General features: G+C 46.2%; 1 protein-coding gene across 2 annotated transcripts in view; it reads left to right on the top strand.

The window, feature by feature from the left end:
* Nucleotides 1-16,143, top strand: part of Jak1 (Janus kinase 1) — a 111,394-nt gene that overhangs the window by 90,996 nt on the left and 4,255 nt on the right. For both annotated transcript variants that reach the window (XM_034503254.2, XM_076934612.1), the window contains exons 11-21: nt 1,058-1,244; nt 5,897-6,003; nt 7,946-8,089; nt 8,764-8,851; nt 9,646-9,773; nt 10,698-10,833; nt 12,423-12,574; nt 13,635-13,785; nt 13,893-13,987; nt 14,859-15,051; nt 15,732-15,856. In XM_034503254.2, coding sequence (XP_034359145.1) covers nt 1,058-1,244; nt 5,897-6,003; nt 7,946-8,089; nt 8,764-8,851; nt 9,646-9,773; nt 10,698-10,833; nt 12,423-12,574; nt 13,635-13,785; nt 13,893-13,987; nt 14,859-15,051; nt 15,732-15,856 — 1,506 coding nt within the window. The remainder of the gene's footprint in view (nt 1-1,057; nt 1,245-5,896; nt 6,004-7,945; nt 8,090-8,763; nt 8,852-9,645; nt 9,774-10,697; nt 10,834-12,422; nt 12,575-13,634; nt 13,786-13,892; nt 13,988-14,858; nt 15,052-15,731; nt 15,857-16,143) is intronic.

Below are 16,143 nucleotides of genomic sequence, written 5' to 3' on the forward strand. Positions count from 1 at the left end.
AAGCTGCTCAGACTGGTTTTTGTGGTGCTGGAATTATTGCCTGGATGGACAGCCAGATACCAGCTCCCAGTGTGCTTCTCCTTGGTGTGCAAGGCTCACTTTGAAAGAGTACTGGGTGAATTTAGCCATCACATTTCTTATTTCATGCATAGTACTAGTTAATCTTTATAAAGCACTATTGTTTTTTCTTATAAAATTAGCATATATTAATTATATATGATAATGGGTTTTATTATATTTTGATATATATATATATATGATCCATATTCACTTGTCCCCATAATCCTTGCCCCCTCCAACTCTGCCAGTGTCTTTTCTCAGAAAGTCTTTCTTCCATTGTCCTGTTTTTTGTTTTTTGTTTTTGTTTTGTTTTTTTTTTTTTTTGATGACCAACCAAGTTTAATTAGGATTGCTCATAGGAACACAGTATTGACACTAGCAGCTATACCACTAAAGAAAATCTCTCTTCCTTCCCAGCAGCTATTAACTGTGTTTATATCATCAGGACGGATGGACCCTCCTAATTCCTTCCTCCCCTCCATGATAAAATGTTAGCCCGCCCAGTCTTATCCTGATAATCAGAACCGCTGAGAGTTCAAGAGTACAACAGCCATGGTGTGCTAGGAAGATGTCTCTAACACTCCACTCCTTCCTTCTCTGTACATTCTTCTGCCCTTCTTTCACTTTGTTCTTCGAGCCCAAGAGGAGGTGATATAGAGACCCATTTGGGGTTCAGTTTTCAACAATTGGTCATTCTAAAAAGTTTTTTTTTTTTTTAATTTGCAACAATCCTATGACAATTTTTCATGGCCTTCATCTTACAGGTCAAAACCCAAGTGACATTATGTAGCTGTAAGCTCTCTGTATACTGACATGCTGACTCCCTTTTACTTTCCTGGGCACTGTTTCATTATTGACTTACTGGTTGGTTGGTTTGTTGATGAAGTTTATTGGGGGATATTTTTAGACACACAGTTTCTACACCTTCTTGCTCAGTGCCCCCTAATATCACACTGCCTGATCCCATTCTAAACATGGTTATTTTTGTGGATGGCAGGTATTGGGTGGCCAGAAGCAGTTCAAGAACTTTCAGATTGAGGTGCAGAAGGGCCGCTACAGCTTGCATGGCTCTGTTGACCACTTTCCCAGCCTGAGAGACCTCATGAACCACCTCAAGAAGCAGATCCTGCGCACGGACAATATAAGCTTTGTGCTGAAACGTTGCTGTCAGCCTAAGCCTCGAGGTTCGTCTCTGTGTTCAAGCCAAGCTGTGCCCCTCTGGGTTGTCCTCTGCCGCTTGTGATGCTTCACCCATGTGGGCTAAAGGATGCTGTCTGAGTTAAAGAAACTGTAGTGCTAGTTGTTTTTCTTTAAGCTCTGTTTCAGGTCTGTCTCCGTGTCATATCTTATCTCTCTAATGCCAGTATTGTCTGTATAATAGACATACACCTCTCCTCAACACCCCAGTGAGACTGCAGAAGAGACTGTTAAGGATTAACAAGCAGAGATTTCTTTTTTCTTTGAGTAAAGTGGCTTTACACCTCAGTTTGGTTTATGTATCAGAGGGTTAAGGAATTGTGTTACGTGGGAAGACCCAGGTGCTGTTCTCTGAGGGTATATATTCTAGTGCAGATAATATTACAGATCACTGAGACCACCTCAGTATTTGATGGGAGATAGATAACATACCCTGGTGTGAAATGAAAGAGATAGTCAAAATCCCTGAGTCAGGAGGCAGATCTTGAGCTGAGTGTTGGATGATGAGAGGGAGGTGCCAGTTAGACAGAGGCCTGCCCAGTAGAGCTGTGGAGTATGCAGGAACCAATGTGGCAGGCCAGAGCAGGAGCTGCAGGGAGCTTCTAGAGGACCATTGTGAAATAGAGAAGGAAAGGAGAAATGGAACCGAGGAGAACAGATTTGGGGTTATAGGGGGCCTTGGCTGCCATATCAAGGGACTGCAGCCTTCTCCTGTAGTCAGGGGGCCCTATAGAGGGAACAGGGACTAAAACTCAGGCAAGGGGCCAGGGACTCACCTGTTTTTGGTTAAGCTCAGAGAGAGGCATGGCTAATGTCCTTGCCTCAGAATATGATTGTGAAAGGATGCTTTGGGGGTTACCTGGCCAAGAGCCTCATCTTACAGAATGAAATGAGTCTCATGGAAAGTCGTGGTAACTTGAGGTCAGGTCTAGTCCCAAATACTAGATCCTCATATATTGGAGTTTTTGTTTCTCTAACCCTACATGCTGTCTTGCTTTTGCTGGATGTATCCTTGGTTGTCTAAGTCCTTGAAGAGAAGGTAGCACACACGCTCTTGATACTAGCCTTGAAGCAGGCTCTTTGAGACTATATTGTTCTTTAAGAGAATTATCTTTGAGTCTTCCTATGGAATGGGTAGAAAGGGGCTGGGTTTTCTAGAAGTTCTAGAGATTAAACCCAGGGGTTCATGCACACAAGTCAAGTGCTTGCCCTTAAGCTGAGATACACTTCTAGCTCAGAGCTTTGAGTTCCCAATGTGTGAATTACGTCTTAGTCTCAGCAAAAGGCGAGTTCCTGAACTTAGTGAAAGAGGAAGGCCTTGTGTTCTTGTTGATCAGATAGGGTTACCTGCCAGCCTCAGAGTAACTCAGCCTTTGTTTTCATGCTAGCTGATGTCCCGCAAAGGGAAAAAACACATTTGCCTCTTGGCCACGAGACCTCAGAGCTCCTTAGGGCTTTAAAGCCCAATGGTCTTATTTACTCACATGACTACCCTTCTGGTGTTAAAAGAAGATGATCCTACTCCCCTAGGGTTCATGGTCCCTGGGAGAAGACAGCATCCATGGAATTGAGAAGGCTGGCAACTAGGATGTGCTTTCCTTGGAGGGTGCCTGTTCCGAGTTCTGATGTAGCTATCACCTCTAACTGCATAGATCTGGAAGCCAGTAGCTTTGGAGGGAAGAGTGTAGGAACAACGTTGAATACCTCTTGTGTGACTTTTTCTGGGGCTCTTCTGAAATGGAGCACTGAGAGTGCCTTGTGTCTACTTTTCTCACTTGCTTAAGAACTCTGGAGGTCTGGGTGTCACTCACTGCACTTTGATTCATGGGAAGCCTAGAATGCACACCAAATCTTGTGCAGGACCATCCCATCAGGTGATAATGTTGGAGTAGCTTCCAGTGTAGCAGTAACTTCTATGTTCAAAGTAGTTTAGTGACTATTTTATTGTTTATTGTTTTTTTTTTTTTTCATATAGGAAATTGGTTTCAGGGATATTCAGTGACTTGATCAAGGCTTCACAGCTAATGGCATCAGCAGTAGTATAGTAGTGACAGTGAATAATAACAGTAGCTATTGACATCTTAGTAAGTGTTTGGTCTGCCAGCTTTAAAGGCCTTACATATTATATACCATTTAATTATCAGAATAATTCAGGATGCTTGGCTAAGATCCCAGGTGGACAAAGACTGGAGATTTGAACACTGTCTCACCTGAATACACTGATACTTTTTCTCCATTCTGTCCACATATGCTTTGCATAGGGATAGGTACTATGGTCGGCTAACTCTGAGACACAGGGTGTCTCTCATCTGAGGGGAAGGAGAGAAAGCTGAAGAGCCCAGTGTGGAACTTCCTCGTGTTCTCAGAACCTGCAAATTAGAGAAGTACTAAAATCAGGAACATGTGACACAAAGAGTGTCATTTCAGGTTGCTCAGTTTCTCTGCACTTCTAACTGTAGGGTTCCCAGAGCCACATACCCTGTCCTAGGTTTTATACTGGAATATACATCTCTTTGTGGAATAAATAAAGCCATTGAAAAGACAGGAGGTGAGCCAGAAGCATATGAGAGTCAAGTAAGCCCTTAGGCTCAGCATTCAGGCCCACATACCACTGAACATGTGTCAGTACCTATCCTCTGGGTCCTCCTCAGTACAGGCAGGTATGCTGCTGATTTCCACTTAGTTGCTCCTTGTGGAAGATGTCTGCATTCTGATACACAAGGCTGGAGCATTCTGGTGGGAGACTAGGGTGGTGGTTGATCATGATGACAATGGCTGCCAGTGGTGGAGCCTTTACTGCATACTAAAGAAAGCTCTTCTGGGCATGGTCTCATCTGTTTCACTTAGCAACCTGAGGAGGGCCCAGCTTTCTTGTACAAAATGTACTTATGGTGGTGAAATGGCTCCCCCTCTCACAGGCGAGGTGTAGTGCAGGTACCCTGAGTCTCACACACACAAATAATCAAGCCATGAGCTACTTTAGACTCATCCTTTCCTCTGATTCCCAGATGGCCTGCTGCCAGCCTCTGTCTGCCCTCATGTCACCAGTCAAATAGCCTCATTGTATTTGATTGTGTTCCTTCCTCAAGATGGCTGTACGGAGCCTGTTTAAATTGTATTTTCCCAGGGAATAGGCTAGAGTCAAAAGAGAACTGTGCAAGGAATGGGCTCAGAAACAGGAGCACCTAGAAGATGACTGAAGCCAGTTTCTGGTACTTAGATTTGTACCCCAGGAAAGTCAGTCTAGAATCTGTTCCTGGGTGCTTTGTGAAGCCTTCCTCTCTGGCTTAGCAGGCTCTGTGGTTAGGTTACTGAATGTCTTTGAGCCTTTGTTCTGATCTGGGGTACAGATAAGGCTGCTGACAATTCCTGTCTCTTGAGCTTGGGCACAGGAGTTAACAATTTCTGGTAGAACTGTACCCAACATAAAGAAAACAGAATGTATGAATGTAAACAAAAAATAGCACATATGAGTGTAAACAGAAAAACACAGCCCTCCTCTAAGAAGATTTGAGGGGCTTTATTGTAGTCATGTAACCAATGTGGTAACCTACTGCTTGGCAGTTTATTTACACTAGTCTATGTGTGGGTTCTGTGAATTGTGCCTTGGAATTTCTACAGATTTTTGGAAACTTTCTTATCAGAATCCAAAAATTAGAACTCCCATGAGAGAATATTCTTCTCTAAAGTCATTGTTGTCCAGTGCAAGAAAGTGGAACAAGGAGACCATCTGTGAGTTGTCACTTCCCTAGTGGTACTGGTCCAGCTAAAGGAAATACACAATATGTTCAGGGACTATGTCAGGTCTACCTGATTCCCAGAGGATTCTGTACTGTGTCTGAATGTAGAAGGCAGCTTACAGAGGATAAATTCCTTATAGCCCATGTAATCCTGGCCTGGCAGACCTGGCCATGCATTTACTGTTTAACTTGGTAGAGCTTGGGAAATGGCCTACTCCTAAGCCACATGCTTAGATGTTGTAGCCTCATAGCAAGATTTCTAGGACCCTTATTCTAGGTTACCTTTTCCTTTCATCTGCATATAGCTTGTACTTCCTGTTTTCACAGGGTTCACTAGCCTCAAAGCATCTGCCTTTCCTCATTCAGTTCACCCCTGGTGCTTCCTACATTTAATAAAGTCTTGTTGGAAACTAGGAAACAGAGTGTTTATACAAGACCCTGGTTTTGATTCCCACAAAGTAAATACAAATGAGACAGACATGTTCCCTGGCTTCTTGAGACTGACTTTTGTCTTTTTTTTTTTTTTTTTTTTTTTTTTTTTTTTATTCTTTTTGAGACAGCCTAAGCTATTCTCCAACTCACTCGTTGCTTTCAGGTGCTAAGATTATAGGCATGTGCCACCATACCTTGCCATTCTTAGATTTAAATGTTCATTTCCCAAAGGAACCTTGCCTCACCTCAGATCCTGCTGTGTGAACCTTGAATAAATCGTAGTTCTCCATGTGCTTGCTGACTCATGTTGACAGCCTATAAGCTCCTGGAGGGTATGAATTAAGCATTTTCCTGACACAGACTTGTTCAAGGATGTAACTAGTGTTCGGTAATCCCCATGGGTCATCACACAATGGTTAGCCATGTCAGTGCAGAATGGTGCTCAGAATTCTCTTATCTTTTCACAGAAATCTCCAATCTGCTAGTAGCCACTAAGAAAGCCCAGGAATGGCAGCCTGTCTACTCCATGAGCCAGCTGAGTTTTGATCGGATCCTTAAGAAAGATATTATACAAGTAAGTCCCCAGTAAGGGTCTTTGTCCAGCTTCACTCCCAAGGCCCCATAGGGTAATCCATGGAGATTTGAGGAGGGGGAATAAAGTCTGCTTTGGGGGAAATTCTAGTGGAAAGAGAACAAGGAGGTAAGGCCACTCAGGCCCACCTTTCATTTTACCCAGCCTTGCTGAAGGCCTTCCCCTGAGAGACTAATCCTGATGGATGTGGATGAGGAGGTGTGGGCTACCTGGGGTAGAGGTATGGGATCACGGACATGGCAGCAGAGATTGGTGTCAGTGGGCAGAGTCTGGGCTAATGGTCCCCCGCCCCAGAGTGCTGTGTAATAGTTCCTCTGGAGCTTGGTCTTACATTTTCAGGAGGGACTTAACAAAGGGAATAGAGAGAACAAAGACTGCGGGGCAGGGCAAGACAAGACTGGCTTCAGAAAGGGAACCCTCTGGGGGTGGGGGGCTCAGACCATTGTTCCAGCCTTCCTTGGGATGGCCTTTGTTACCCAGAATCTCCAGACTAAACCAGGCCCACAGAGGCACTTACCAGGTGGGGCTAGTTGCCATCCTCAGTGGCATGTGTGATTATTGCAAAATCTGGTCTTGGAAGGGCAGAGCTGGTTTCCTCGGGAAGGACACTAAAGCAGAGCCCCAGAAGATGAGCCACCAAGGCTCTGCTCAGACAGAGCACTATATTGAAGGATGCTGGAGTGAACATTGGTTTTTCTGGGTTCTGTTACCTAGTCCTTGGAATTAATTAAGTCTTCTAGGGAAGAATAATTGTCTTGAAAAAGCATATGCCTTTTATGGAATGTTCTGGGAACGCAGCTTCCCATAATGCTGATGGATCACCTCATGACAGATGCAGCTCTAATGAAGAGTTGCAAGACTTTGCCAGGGTGCAGCAGACAGGGAGGATAAATGGCCACTCTGTTGTGACAGATAACACGTGGTGGTATTTGTGTAAATTAATATACCTGATTAACAGTGGTATGTCTTTCTGTAGGGAACAGGCTTCCTAGATATCGACCACAATCCATTTTATGTATTTGCAAGAGCTCCTGTTTACAAGCTCTGTGTGTGGGGCTGATATTAGCAGCTCAATGTTATGTTTTATGAATCACATTTTGATTTCCAAATATTAGGAATTAAAAATCAGAAGTATTGAAACTCAGTCTGGAAGGGTCCTTAGAGACAGACAGATCATTCTGTGCATGGGTGGGTCTCATTTGTCTGGTGCTGTGGTCACCTTCCTTCCCATGAGGAAAACACCAGCTCAGTCCTCAGCTTGGGCTGATGCTGACATGATTTATGCTTCCCAAGCTTCTTATGCATGTCCTGGTGGGTGCTTCAGAGTGGTCGATGGGGAATGGAGCATGGACTGAACGGCTCTGAAACAGAACACATGGGCTCAACAGTCAAGTGTCTGCACACTGAGTCGGTCTATACCAGAAGCCTTTATGCCTAAGCTCCTTACTCGTTTCACTGCACTACACAGCAGGTGCCATTATTACTCCATTTACGGAGACTAGGCTGAGATCAAACACCATGCAGTTAAAGGCCAGTAAGCATCAGCATGAGAGGATAGAGGCTCCTTTCCTTTGTCCCCCAGCCTGAGAGCAGAGATGCCTTCTGGCAGAGTACTCCTTAAGTCTGCTCTGGAGAGCTGGCTGTTAGATACTGTTCACAGGTTTGTGATAGACTGAAGCTGGGCTACAGGGTGACTCTTGAGATGGAGAACAAACTGCTTTTCAGGAGTAGGGTTGTGACCTGGTCAAGGAAATGTCAGTGCTGTGCATGTCTATCTGGGAGCTTTGAGTTTTTCTAGAGGCCTAATGAGGACGCTGGATGATGTTTGCCCTGGCCCCATCCCACTGTGTTCATATCCCATTGAGGACTCAGCCCTGACCTGAGCCATCATGATGGAAAGACAACTTTCTGCTTCCCTCCTCAGGGCGAGCACCTTGGCAGAGGCACAAGAACACATATCTATTCTGGGACCCTCCTGGACTACAAGGATGATGAAGGAATTGCTGAAGAGAAGAAGATAAAAGTGATCCTCAAAGTCCTAGACCCCAGCCACCGGGACATTTCTCTGGCAAGTGTGCTCCTTCTCTGGAGCTGGGGGAGTGAGTTGGCCGGGAAAACCTCTGTGCTTTTTGGCCATGTGTTCCCAGCCTTGTCTTTCAGAGTTCTTCCCCTCAGTGCTGCCTCACTGGCTATGTGAGAGTAGTGAGGGAAGACTGATAGCAAGGAGGGAGCAGCCTCCTGTACCTGTCCTGTCCTGTCCTGTCCTATTTTGTCCTATTCTGTCCCTCTTCCCTGCTACCAAAAGCCCTTGTGTGATGCTGTGGGTCTCTGGAACAAGCAGAACTCTGAAGGGGTTTCCCAGGCTCCCACATGCTTGGCAACATGAAGGGGCAAAGATGTCAAATGACTTGACCAGGAACTCTCAGACTGATAGAGAGGACCAAGGCTAAGTGTGGAGCCGGAAGTGTCTGCCTGCTTGTATGTGGATGAGAGTAAGGTGGGCCTAGTGGCTGTGGGAACATTGGTAGGAAGCTCATCCTACCAGCCTTACTCTGCATTGTTGGATTTTTCTAAATAAATCCCATACCTTAGTTAGAGTGGCTCAGAGGACAAGACATGTCCATGACACCAGACAGCCAGGAGAGAAGTATTCAAGTCTGGCAGGTGACAGTGGTGACCTTTTCTGGGCTCTACTGATGGTCCCTTAGCAATTCAGCATCCCTTTGTTCTTTTTTCCCACAGGCCTTCTTTGAGGCAGCCAGCATGATGAGACAGGTTTCCCACAAGCACATTGTGTACCTCTATGGCGTCTGTGTTCGAGATGTGGAAAGTAAGTCTGTTCTTCCTTAGAGAAGGCAGCTGGCCCTTGCTGGGGTAGTGGGTGGGTACTATGAAGATGCCTTGGGCTTTTTGCCTTTTGTTTATAGGAGAAATCAAGGTCATTTATGGAGGTTTGTGGTGGCCCTGGTTCAGTTTCATCCATTTCTTTAACATTTCTTTCTTACCACTCTGGGCCCAAGTGTGTAGACCGAGGCAGTCTGGTGAGGAATGGCAGGGCTTGAAGGTGATGAGTGAACCTGAGGTGGGCCTGGCCTGCTGAAGAGACTCCCGCTAGCTCTCCTGCTCAGAACCTCTGCTCTGAATCTCCGATAGGCATGTCCAGGAAAAAGAGGTTTATATTATTTTAAACTGGAGCTTTTTGATCTCTAAACTCTGTAGTGCTGGCTACTCTCATGTTCACTTGGGAAATGTGTTGAAGGAAAGTTTTGTCCTGTAGGCAGTCTAAACTTGGTGTTGCAGTTGTATGGTGCTATAAAGTAGCAGTGGTGATGGCCGCTGTTCTGAATCTCTGCTCTATGTGTTCGACACTTAGCCAAGGCATTCTGTGCCTTGTCTAACAAATCACCCTTGTCCCAAGGTCCCTGGGAGAGGTAATTACTGCTGTTTGCACATATACAGATGCAGGCTGAGGCTCAGGAGAAGCTGTCCCTTGCTGGAGGTCATCTAGATTAGAAGTGGAAGAACCTGGGGTTAGCCAGTTTCTGATCAGTGTCTTTTAAGGTGAGAAAGAATTACCTCTAGATAGACAGAAGGTTCCAGAGGTGGCTATTTCTGTGTCTGCAGATATCATGGTGGAAGAGTTTGTGGAGGGGGGACCATTGGATCTCTTCATGCACCGGAAAAGTGATGCACTCACCACCCCCTGGAAGTTCAAAGTTGCCAAACAGCTGGCCAGTGCCCTGAGTTACCTGGTAAGAATGTTTTTGTGTTGATCCCCATCAGAACCTAGAGTGTTCTCCTGGGGTTGGAGGGAGTAGGTATGAAGGGCGTGTGGGTGAGGGGTGTTGGTAAGCAGGTAGACAGGTTGTTGGTACCAGGTGCAGAAGGAAAGAGTTCTGTGTGCATGGGTACTTCATGCAAACAGTTAACTGATCACTATTCTGTAGGCTTTCCTACGACTCTTGCCTAGAGGAAAATGATACCATGTTGGGGATTGACTGTATTTTACAGCAAGAGGAACAGGACTGCTTTAGTTTGCTTTTCTGACACTGGGATAAAACACACAAACCAACTTGAGGAGAAAAAGGGTTTATTGGGCTTACAAGTCTGTTATTGAGGGAAGCCAAGGCAGGTATTGAAACAGACCACAGAGGAAAGCTGCTTACTGGCTTGCTTTCTTGGGGTTGTTGGATGTTTCTAATACTTGGCTGGTGATGGTACAGAGTGGCACCATCAATCAGCAATTAAGAAAGTGCCCCACAGATATGCCCACAGGCCAGCCTGGTGGAAGCAATCCTCAATTGAGGTTCTCTCTTCCCTGCTGTGACAATCAAGATAAGCTATTATTTAGTATACTGAATGAATATGGGAAAATCCATTAGAGCTAACATTGTGGGCACAGACCATGGGCCAGCGGTTGCAGGTTTTACATATTCTAATGTGCACCAAGTCTGTGAGGCATGCTCTGCCATTCTCTGTTTTGTTGACCAAAGACCTGGAGCCAAGGGACATTACAGGAGGTGTCTCAAACAGAATGTCATAGGTGGACCAGGCTGTGGGTCTGTTGTGGCTGGCATGGAGAGAGCTGATCTGTGGGGCCAGGGTTGTGGGCAGAAACAGGGTGTGAGGAGAGAAGACAAGGCTGACTTACCACATAGACCCTTTTTATTCTACAGGAAGATAAAGACCTGGTTCACGGAAATGTGTGCACTAAAAACCTCCTCCTGGCCCGTGAGGGCATTGACAGTGACATCGGCCCATTCATCAAGCTTAGTGACCCTGGCATCCCAGTCTCTGTGCTGACCAGGCAAGGTGTGTGTCTGTCCCCACTTTCCATCCCCCAACCATCTCCTCTACCTCTGTATCCACCAGGCACTGACCACCAGCAACAAGAAGTGCTGCACTGTGCTGGGCCTCCCTTTAGAAAGGGAGCCAGTAGACAGGTACACAGTGCTGCTGCTGTGGCCTGGGTAGGCTCTAGTACAGAGGGAGGGTAGAACCTTGTGGTAAAGGGTCTGTGTTCAATGGTGCTAGCATAGCACAGTGTCCATGACAAATGGTCAGAGTGGTGTTGGGGCAGAAGCCGGACGTCCCGGATTTTCCCCTGCTGTGTTCTGGAACCCAGCTGAAGCCATTGGGAAGTGTGGAAGGCAGAGCCTTACTTTTAACCAAGACACTGCTGAGATTGTCGCCCTTGCAGTGGATTAAGTTATTCTGAGTTATCAGCTCTAGAAGGAACAGCGGCCCCAGGAGCCAAGACCTGAAGCTAGTGCTTCCCAGGCTATGCTCAGCCTCAGGACCTGGTCTATTTAAGCCTCTGCTACCTTCAGTGTTAAGTTTTAGTCAGCTTAGCATAGTGAATTTTACTCAATCTTGTAGTAAGAGAGTAGAAACTATGAAGGAAAATAAGCCCCGAAATGGCTCTAAATATCCACTCTTTGGAGGGGGAGCAGGAATCTTTTGTTCTTTGAAGGCTGATTTGTAGGTGTCATGTGGCAATCATTCAGTAGTCCTTGGACAGACACCCCTGTCAAGGGTCTTGTCCTTGATGAGTCATTGATGATTCTAGTATAAGCAGAGAGGCCTGGAATCCAGTGATGCCCATAATACAGAGTGGATTTGGGGGTAAGACCTACTTCAGAAAGTTGTTTGTGCTTCTTGTGGCTGTTGCAGGTCTCTGAGGTAGATATGGCAGGGCCCTGGTGCACAGCTGTGGAGAAGGACAGATCAAGAGGTTTGGGAAGGTTAGGTGGCCTCGAGTCCAATCGCTAGGCTTAGGATCCACACTGCTGCTCCACTTTCCTTGAGAGCTAGGAGGCTGCTCTTTGGAGGCCACTGCATTAGTCAAGGACATTTCCAGGGGACATGGCAGAGTATCTTTGAGATTGCTGATTCTGGCCTTGGTTAGAAGAAGCCAGAAAAAGAAGCCTGAGAGGTTACCAGGAGAAAGAGATATGTGGCTGCTTTTTTTAATTTTAATTTTTAATATGTTGTTCTGTTCTCTTGCACTTAAAATTAACATTAACAGTGTGGAACCATAGTCTAAGATATGTTTGTGGGCAGCTGCCTGCCTCTGCATGTAGGACTTCCCACTCCTCCCTTTTTCTTTCCCTAGCCTTTGTTCAGACACCTGTTCTTCCATGGTGGCTCTGTCCTGGTGTTCTGCTGCTTTTGACACCAGGTTTTACAAGTTGGCCCTTCTGGGGAAGATTGTGTGATAGGGCCTTTGTGCTGGCCCTGATCAGAACACCTAGGTTGCTGCCTGATGGGCTCACTACAGGACTTCTGTGGCCAGGAATTATGCAGGCTTCAGGCCCACCCTTCCACCTGCAGTGGCAGTGTTTTGCATATTAGATGGTCCCAGGAGCTGGTCTATAGGTAGGTCTGTTGTCTTTCTCCAGAGTGCATAGAGCGAATCCCCTGGATTGCTCCTGAGTGTGTTGAAGACTCCAAAAACCTGAGTGTGGCTGCTGACAAGTGGAGCTTTGGAACCACACTCTGGGAAATCTGCTACAATGGCGAGATCCCCCTCAAAGACAAGACCCTCATTGAGGTGAGTAGTTGTTTCCAGAATGAGGTGGGTAAGATCTCAGATGCTCATGGGCCTTGCACAGTGGAAAGAAGTGGGCATGAATCTCCACCCCCCCACCCCCCCACCCCCCAGACCTGTTATCTTACAAAGGTAAGTAACCTTCTTAAGCCTCAGCTCCATAATCTATAAAATGGGAATAATGACTCCGTTGTTGAATTCTTAGGAAGGTAGACAGGCATTGAACGGCTGCAGTATTGGCGAGGTTTTAAATGATGTGGTGCTCCTGGTGTGTGCTGTCCTAGACAGGACTGAGGCGTGGGCCCTTCCTTCCCCTGGGGACTGCTAAGGGTGCAGGGGAGGTAAGCGCCATGCAGGTAATAATGACTCTGCCTACAGTGCCTTTTCAGTACAGTTACAGCATGGAGATGAAAGACAGGGATCTTACTTAGTTATAAAAAGTGATATTTTTTATTTTAAAATAATTTTAAAAATTTGGGGAAAATACTTTTTTAAAAGGGCATAACTGTGCCATTCCTGACTGACTGCTATACTTTGGCATGGTGTACTTGTAGCTGTAAATTTTAATGTTGTGTGAGCACTTCCTCGTGGGAACTTAATGAGTTAATTGTCTTGTCCAGCTCTGACTTCCCTAACTCACCTTACTTTGGTATTTACACTGTTTGCTCTGTCTGACTGCAGAGAATACCTTCGTAGGGTAAGCATGGCTTGTGTGATTTACTTCTGAGCAGTGTGGTAGCTGGATCTAGTGGGTGAGTGTGAAGGATCAGGGCAGCTGATGCTGTTGCCACACAATTCCAGAGAAGCTGCTGGGCTTCCCTAGAACACTGCATCTTGGAAGTGGGAGGTGCTACCCTCTCTCCTTGAATCTGGGATATGTCACTGTCAGTATTGTGGTTTCCTCATGCTGGAAAGAGGCCACTAAAACCCCACATTGGAAAAATTTGCCTTTTGGCAGAGATGTTGGGGACTGAAGTGGGGATTGGCAATTGTTTCTGATGGTGTGGAGTTGTAAGGTCTGAGGGTAGGTACTTGGTCTCTCAACTGTCATTCCTTTTTACAGAAGGAAAGGTTTTATGAAAGCCGCTGCAGGCCTGTGACTCCATCTTGCAAGGAGCTGGCGGACCTCATGACTCGTTGTATGAACTACGATCCCAGCCAGAGACCCTTCTTCCGAGCCATCATGAGGGACATTAACAAGCTGGAGGAGCAGAGTGAGTCTGGACCAGGACCAGTCCCAGCCTGAGATTGCTGGGGCAGGGAGGGTAGCAGTCCTGGTTATTGCTTGGCGGCTAATCTGTTTCCTCGTCTCTTCACTTAGATCCAGACATTGTTTCAGAAAAGCAGCCAACAACAGAGGTGGATCCCACTCATTTTGAAAAGCGTTTCCTGAAGAGGATTCGTGACTTGGGAGAGGCAAGTCATACCTGGGCTCTTGCCTTCTGTTTGCATTATTTTTCTGCAAGGAAGGCTGCTGTATTCCCCTTTGTCCTTCATCAGAGTTTTTAAAAGATCGCCTTAATGCACTTTGTCAGGGGCACCTGACCATGCCAAGTTATGTGCACTTGCACGTGAATGACTGTATAAATACCCAGGACCTGGGACAGCTTCCTTAAGAACCTTGACTTTTCTCTGTGGTGTAGAAGAGAGCCAAGTACAGACGTAGTCTCAATAGGAGAATCTCTCACTCTGACTCTTCTGGGATTATACTCTGAATAAGGACACTGCCAAGATATGAGTGACAGATTTTCCTTTGAGTAACAGCTAGTGTGACCACAGCAGTTCCTGGGTTGGTGTTTTCATGTAGGCAGACCCTCAGTAGTTCACTTAACATGTCTGTACTGGGTTAGCAGCATCTGTACTGGACATTTTCACACTCGTGGTCCATCATCCTCATACTGTTAAATGGCATATTTGGGATGTGAAGATCCCTGTGCAAATGCTCTCTTCAGCCCCACTAGCCCTGTCCTATAGCATGGACCTGTGACTATGAAAGAATTCCTCAGTTGTCCTCTGGATCCCGAGGTAGCCTTGTTGCTTTTGGAGTAAACTGTCTTGGAAACTGGGATTGTTAAAGTGGTCCCTTAGTCACCAGCTGCTTTCTTAGTCTTTGCTCAGTAGCACAGGATGAGCTGAGCTGAGGAGAGTCAGGAGAGAAGTTGTACCTTTTAAGGTCAGACTGAGGTGATGCTTGTGGCCTTGAGAGATACAGTGTGAGACCAAGGCATTTCCTAAGTTCAGCTAGCTTGTCTGAGCCTCTCTGATAGCACAGACATCTTCCTTCCAGGGTCACTTTGGGAAGGTTGAGCTCTGCAGATATGATCCTGAGGGAGACAACACGGGGGAACAGGTAGCTGTCAAATCCCTGAAGCCTGAGAGCGGAGGTAACCACATAGCTGATCTGAAGAAGGAGATAGAGATCTTAAGGAACCTCTACCATGAGAACATTGTGAAGTACAAAGGAATCTGCATGGAAGACGGTATGTTGTGCACACTGGACTGTGGGATAAAGCCCAGTGGCTCTCTGGGTCCTAAGGACATTTGCTGGCAGGCAGTCCTCAACTTCATCTTTACCAGCTCCTGTGGGCTGTCAGACTTTCAGGTCTCATATCAACAAGGCCCTTACCCCATGGGAGTCTGCCTAGACTCTCTCCCAGCTGCAGGATGTGAACTTTGTCTTTTGGATCCATGCCTAATGCTGGGGACCAACCCAGATAGCCACACTGATGCTATAAGGAAGTTAGAAGTACTCACCTCCTTTCCTATTCTGATCTAGTACTACCTAGGGCATTTTGCTTTGTCCTTATTGAAGCCAAGGTAGCAAATAATACTTAAAAGTAGTATTTACTGATACTGTACCTTAGCAGCAAGGCAGCCTACTATTCATGCATGTGCTTTAAAACTGGTAGTAAAAGGGTATGGGCCATGATTTAAAAACCGACTGCTTGTCTAGTGATACACGAAGCACTAGGACTGCGTTACCCTGATGAGGAGAACCTGGGGCTATGACTCCTGTTTACTGCTGAAGTGTCTGTGCCTGTGGGTAGGCTCTTCCCCATGCTTCAGGGGCTAAGCTGACCCCCCACCCGCAGGCCCTTTCTGCAGAGCCCCATCTCAGTCCTCTTTGCAGCCTCATCTGACGCCACTTTCTTCTAAATAGGAGGGAATGGTATCAAGCTCATCATGGAGTTCCTGCCTTCGGGAAGCCTAAAGGAGTATCTGCCAAAGAACAAGAACAAAATTAACCTCAAACAGCAGCTAAAATATGCCATCCAGATCTGTAAGGTAAACACACACAAACAGGAAAAGGCAGCCTGTTTTTAAAAAGCAGGCGTTCTGTACCGGGTAAATGGTTAGTAATCAGACCTCAGTGGGAGACTGTAATAAATGAACTGTGTGTTTAATTCTGCACCATCTGCATGAAACATGAGCCTCCGCTCTGCAAGTGAGTGGGCTTGTCAGGTCCAACAGCTTTACAAAACTGTCAGTGATAAGGGGATGAAATGGCTTTTCCCCCCCAATTGTGCACTGGAAGATAAAAAACACAACCTGAAGTGACTTTTTCAGTGGGC

The sequence above is a fragment of the Arvicanthis niloticus genome, chromosome 5 (assembly GCF_011762505.2).
Source record: "Arvicanthis niloticus isolate mArvNil1 chromosome 5, mArvNil1.pat.X, whole genome shotgun sequence".
NCBI lineage: Eukaryota > Metazoa > Chordata > Mammalia > Rodentia > Muridae > Arvicanthis > Arvicanthis niloticus.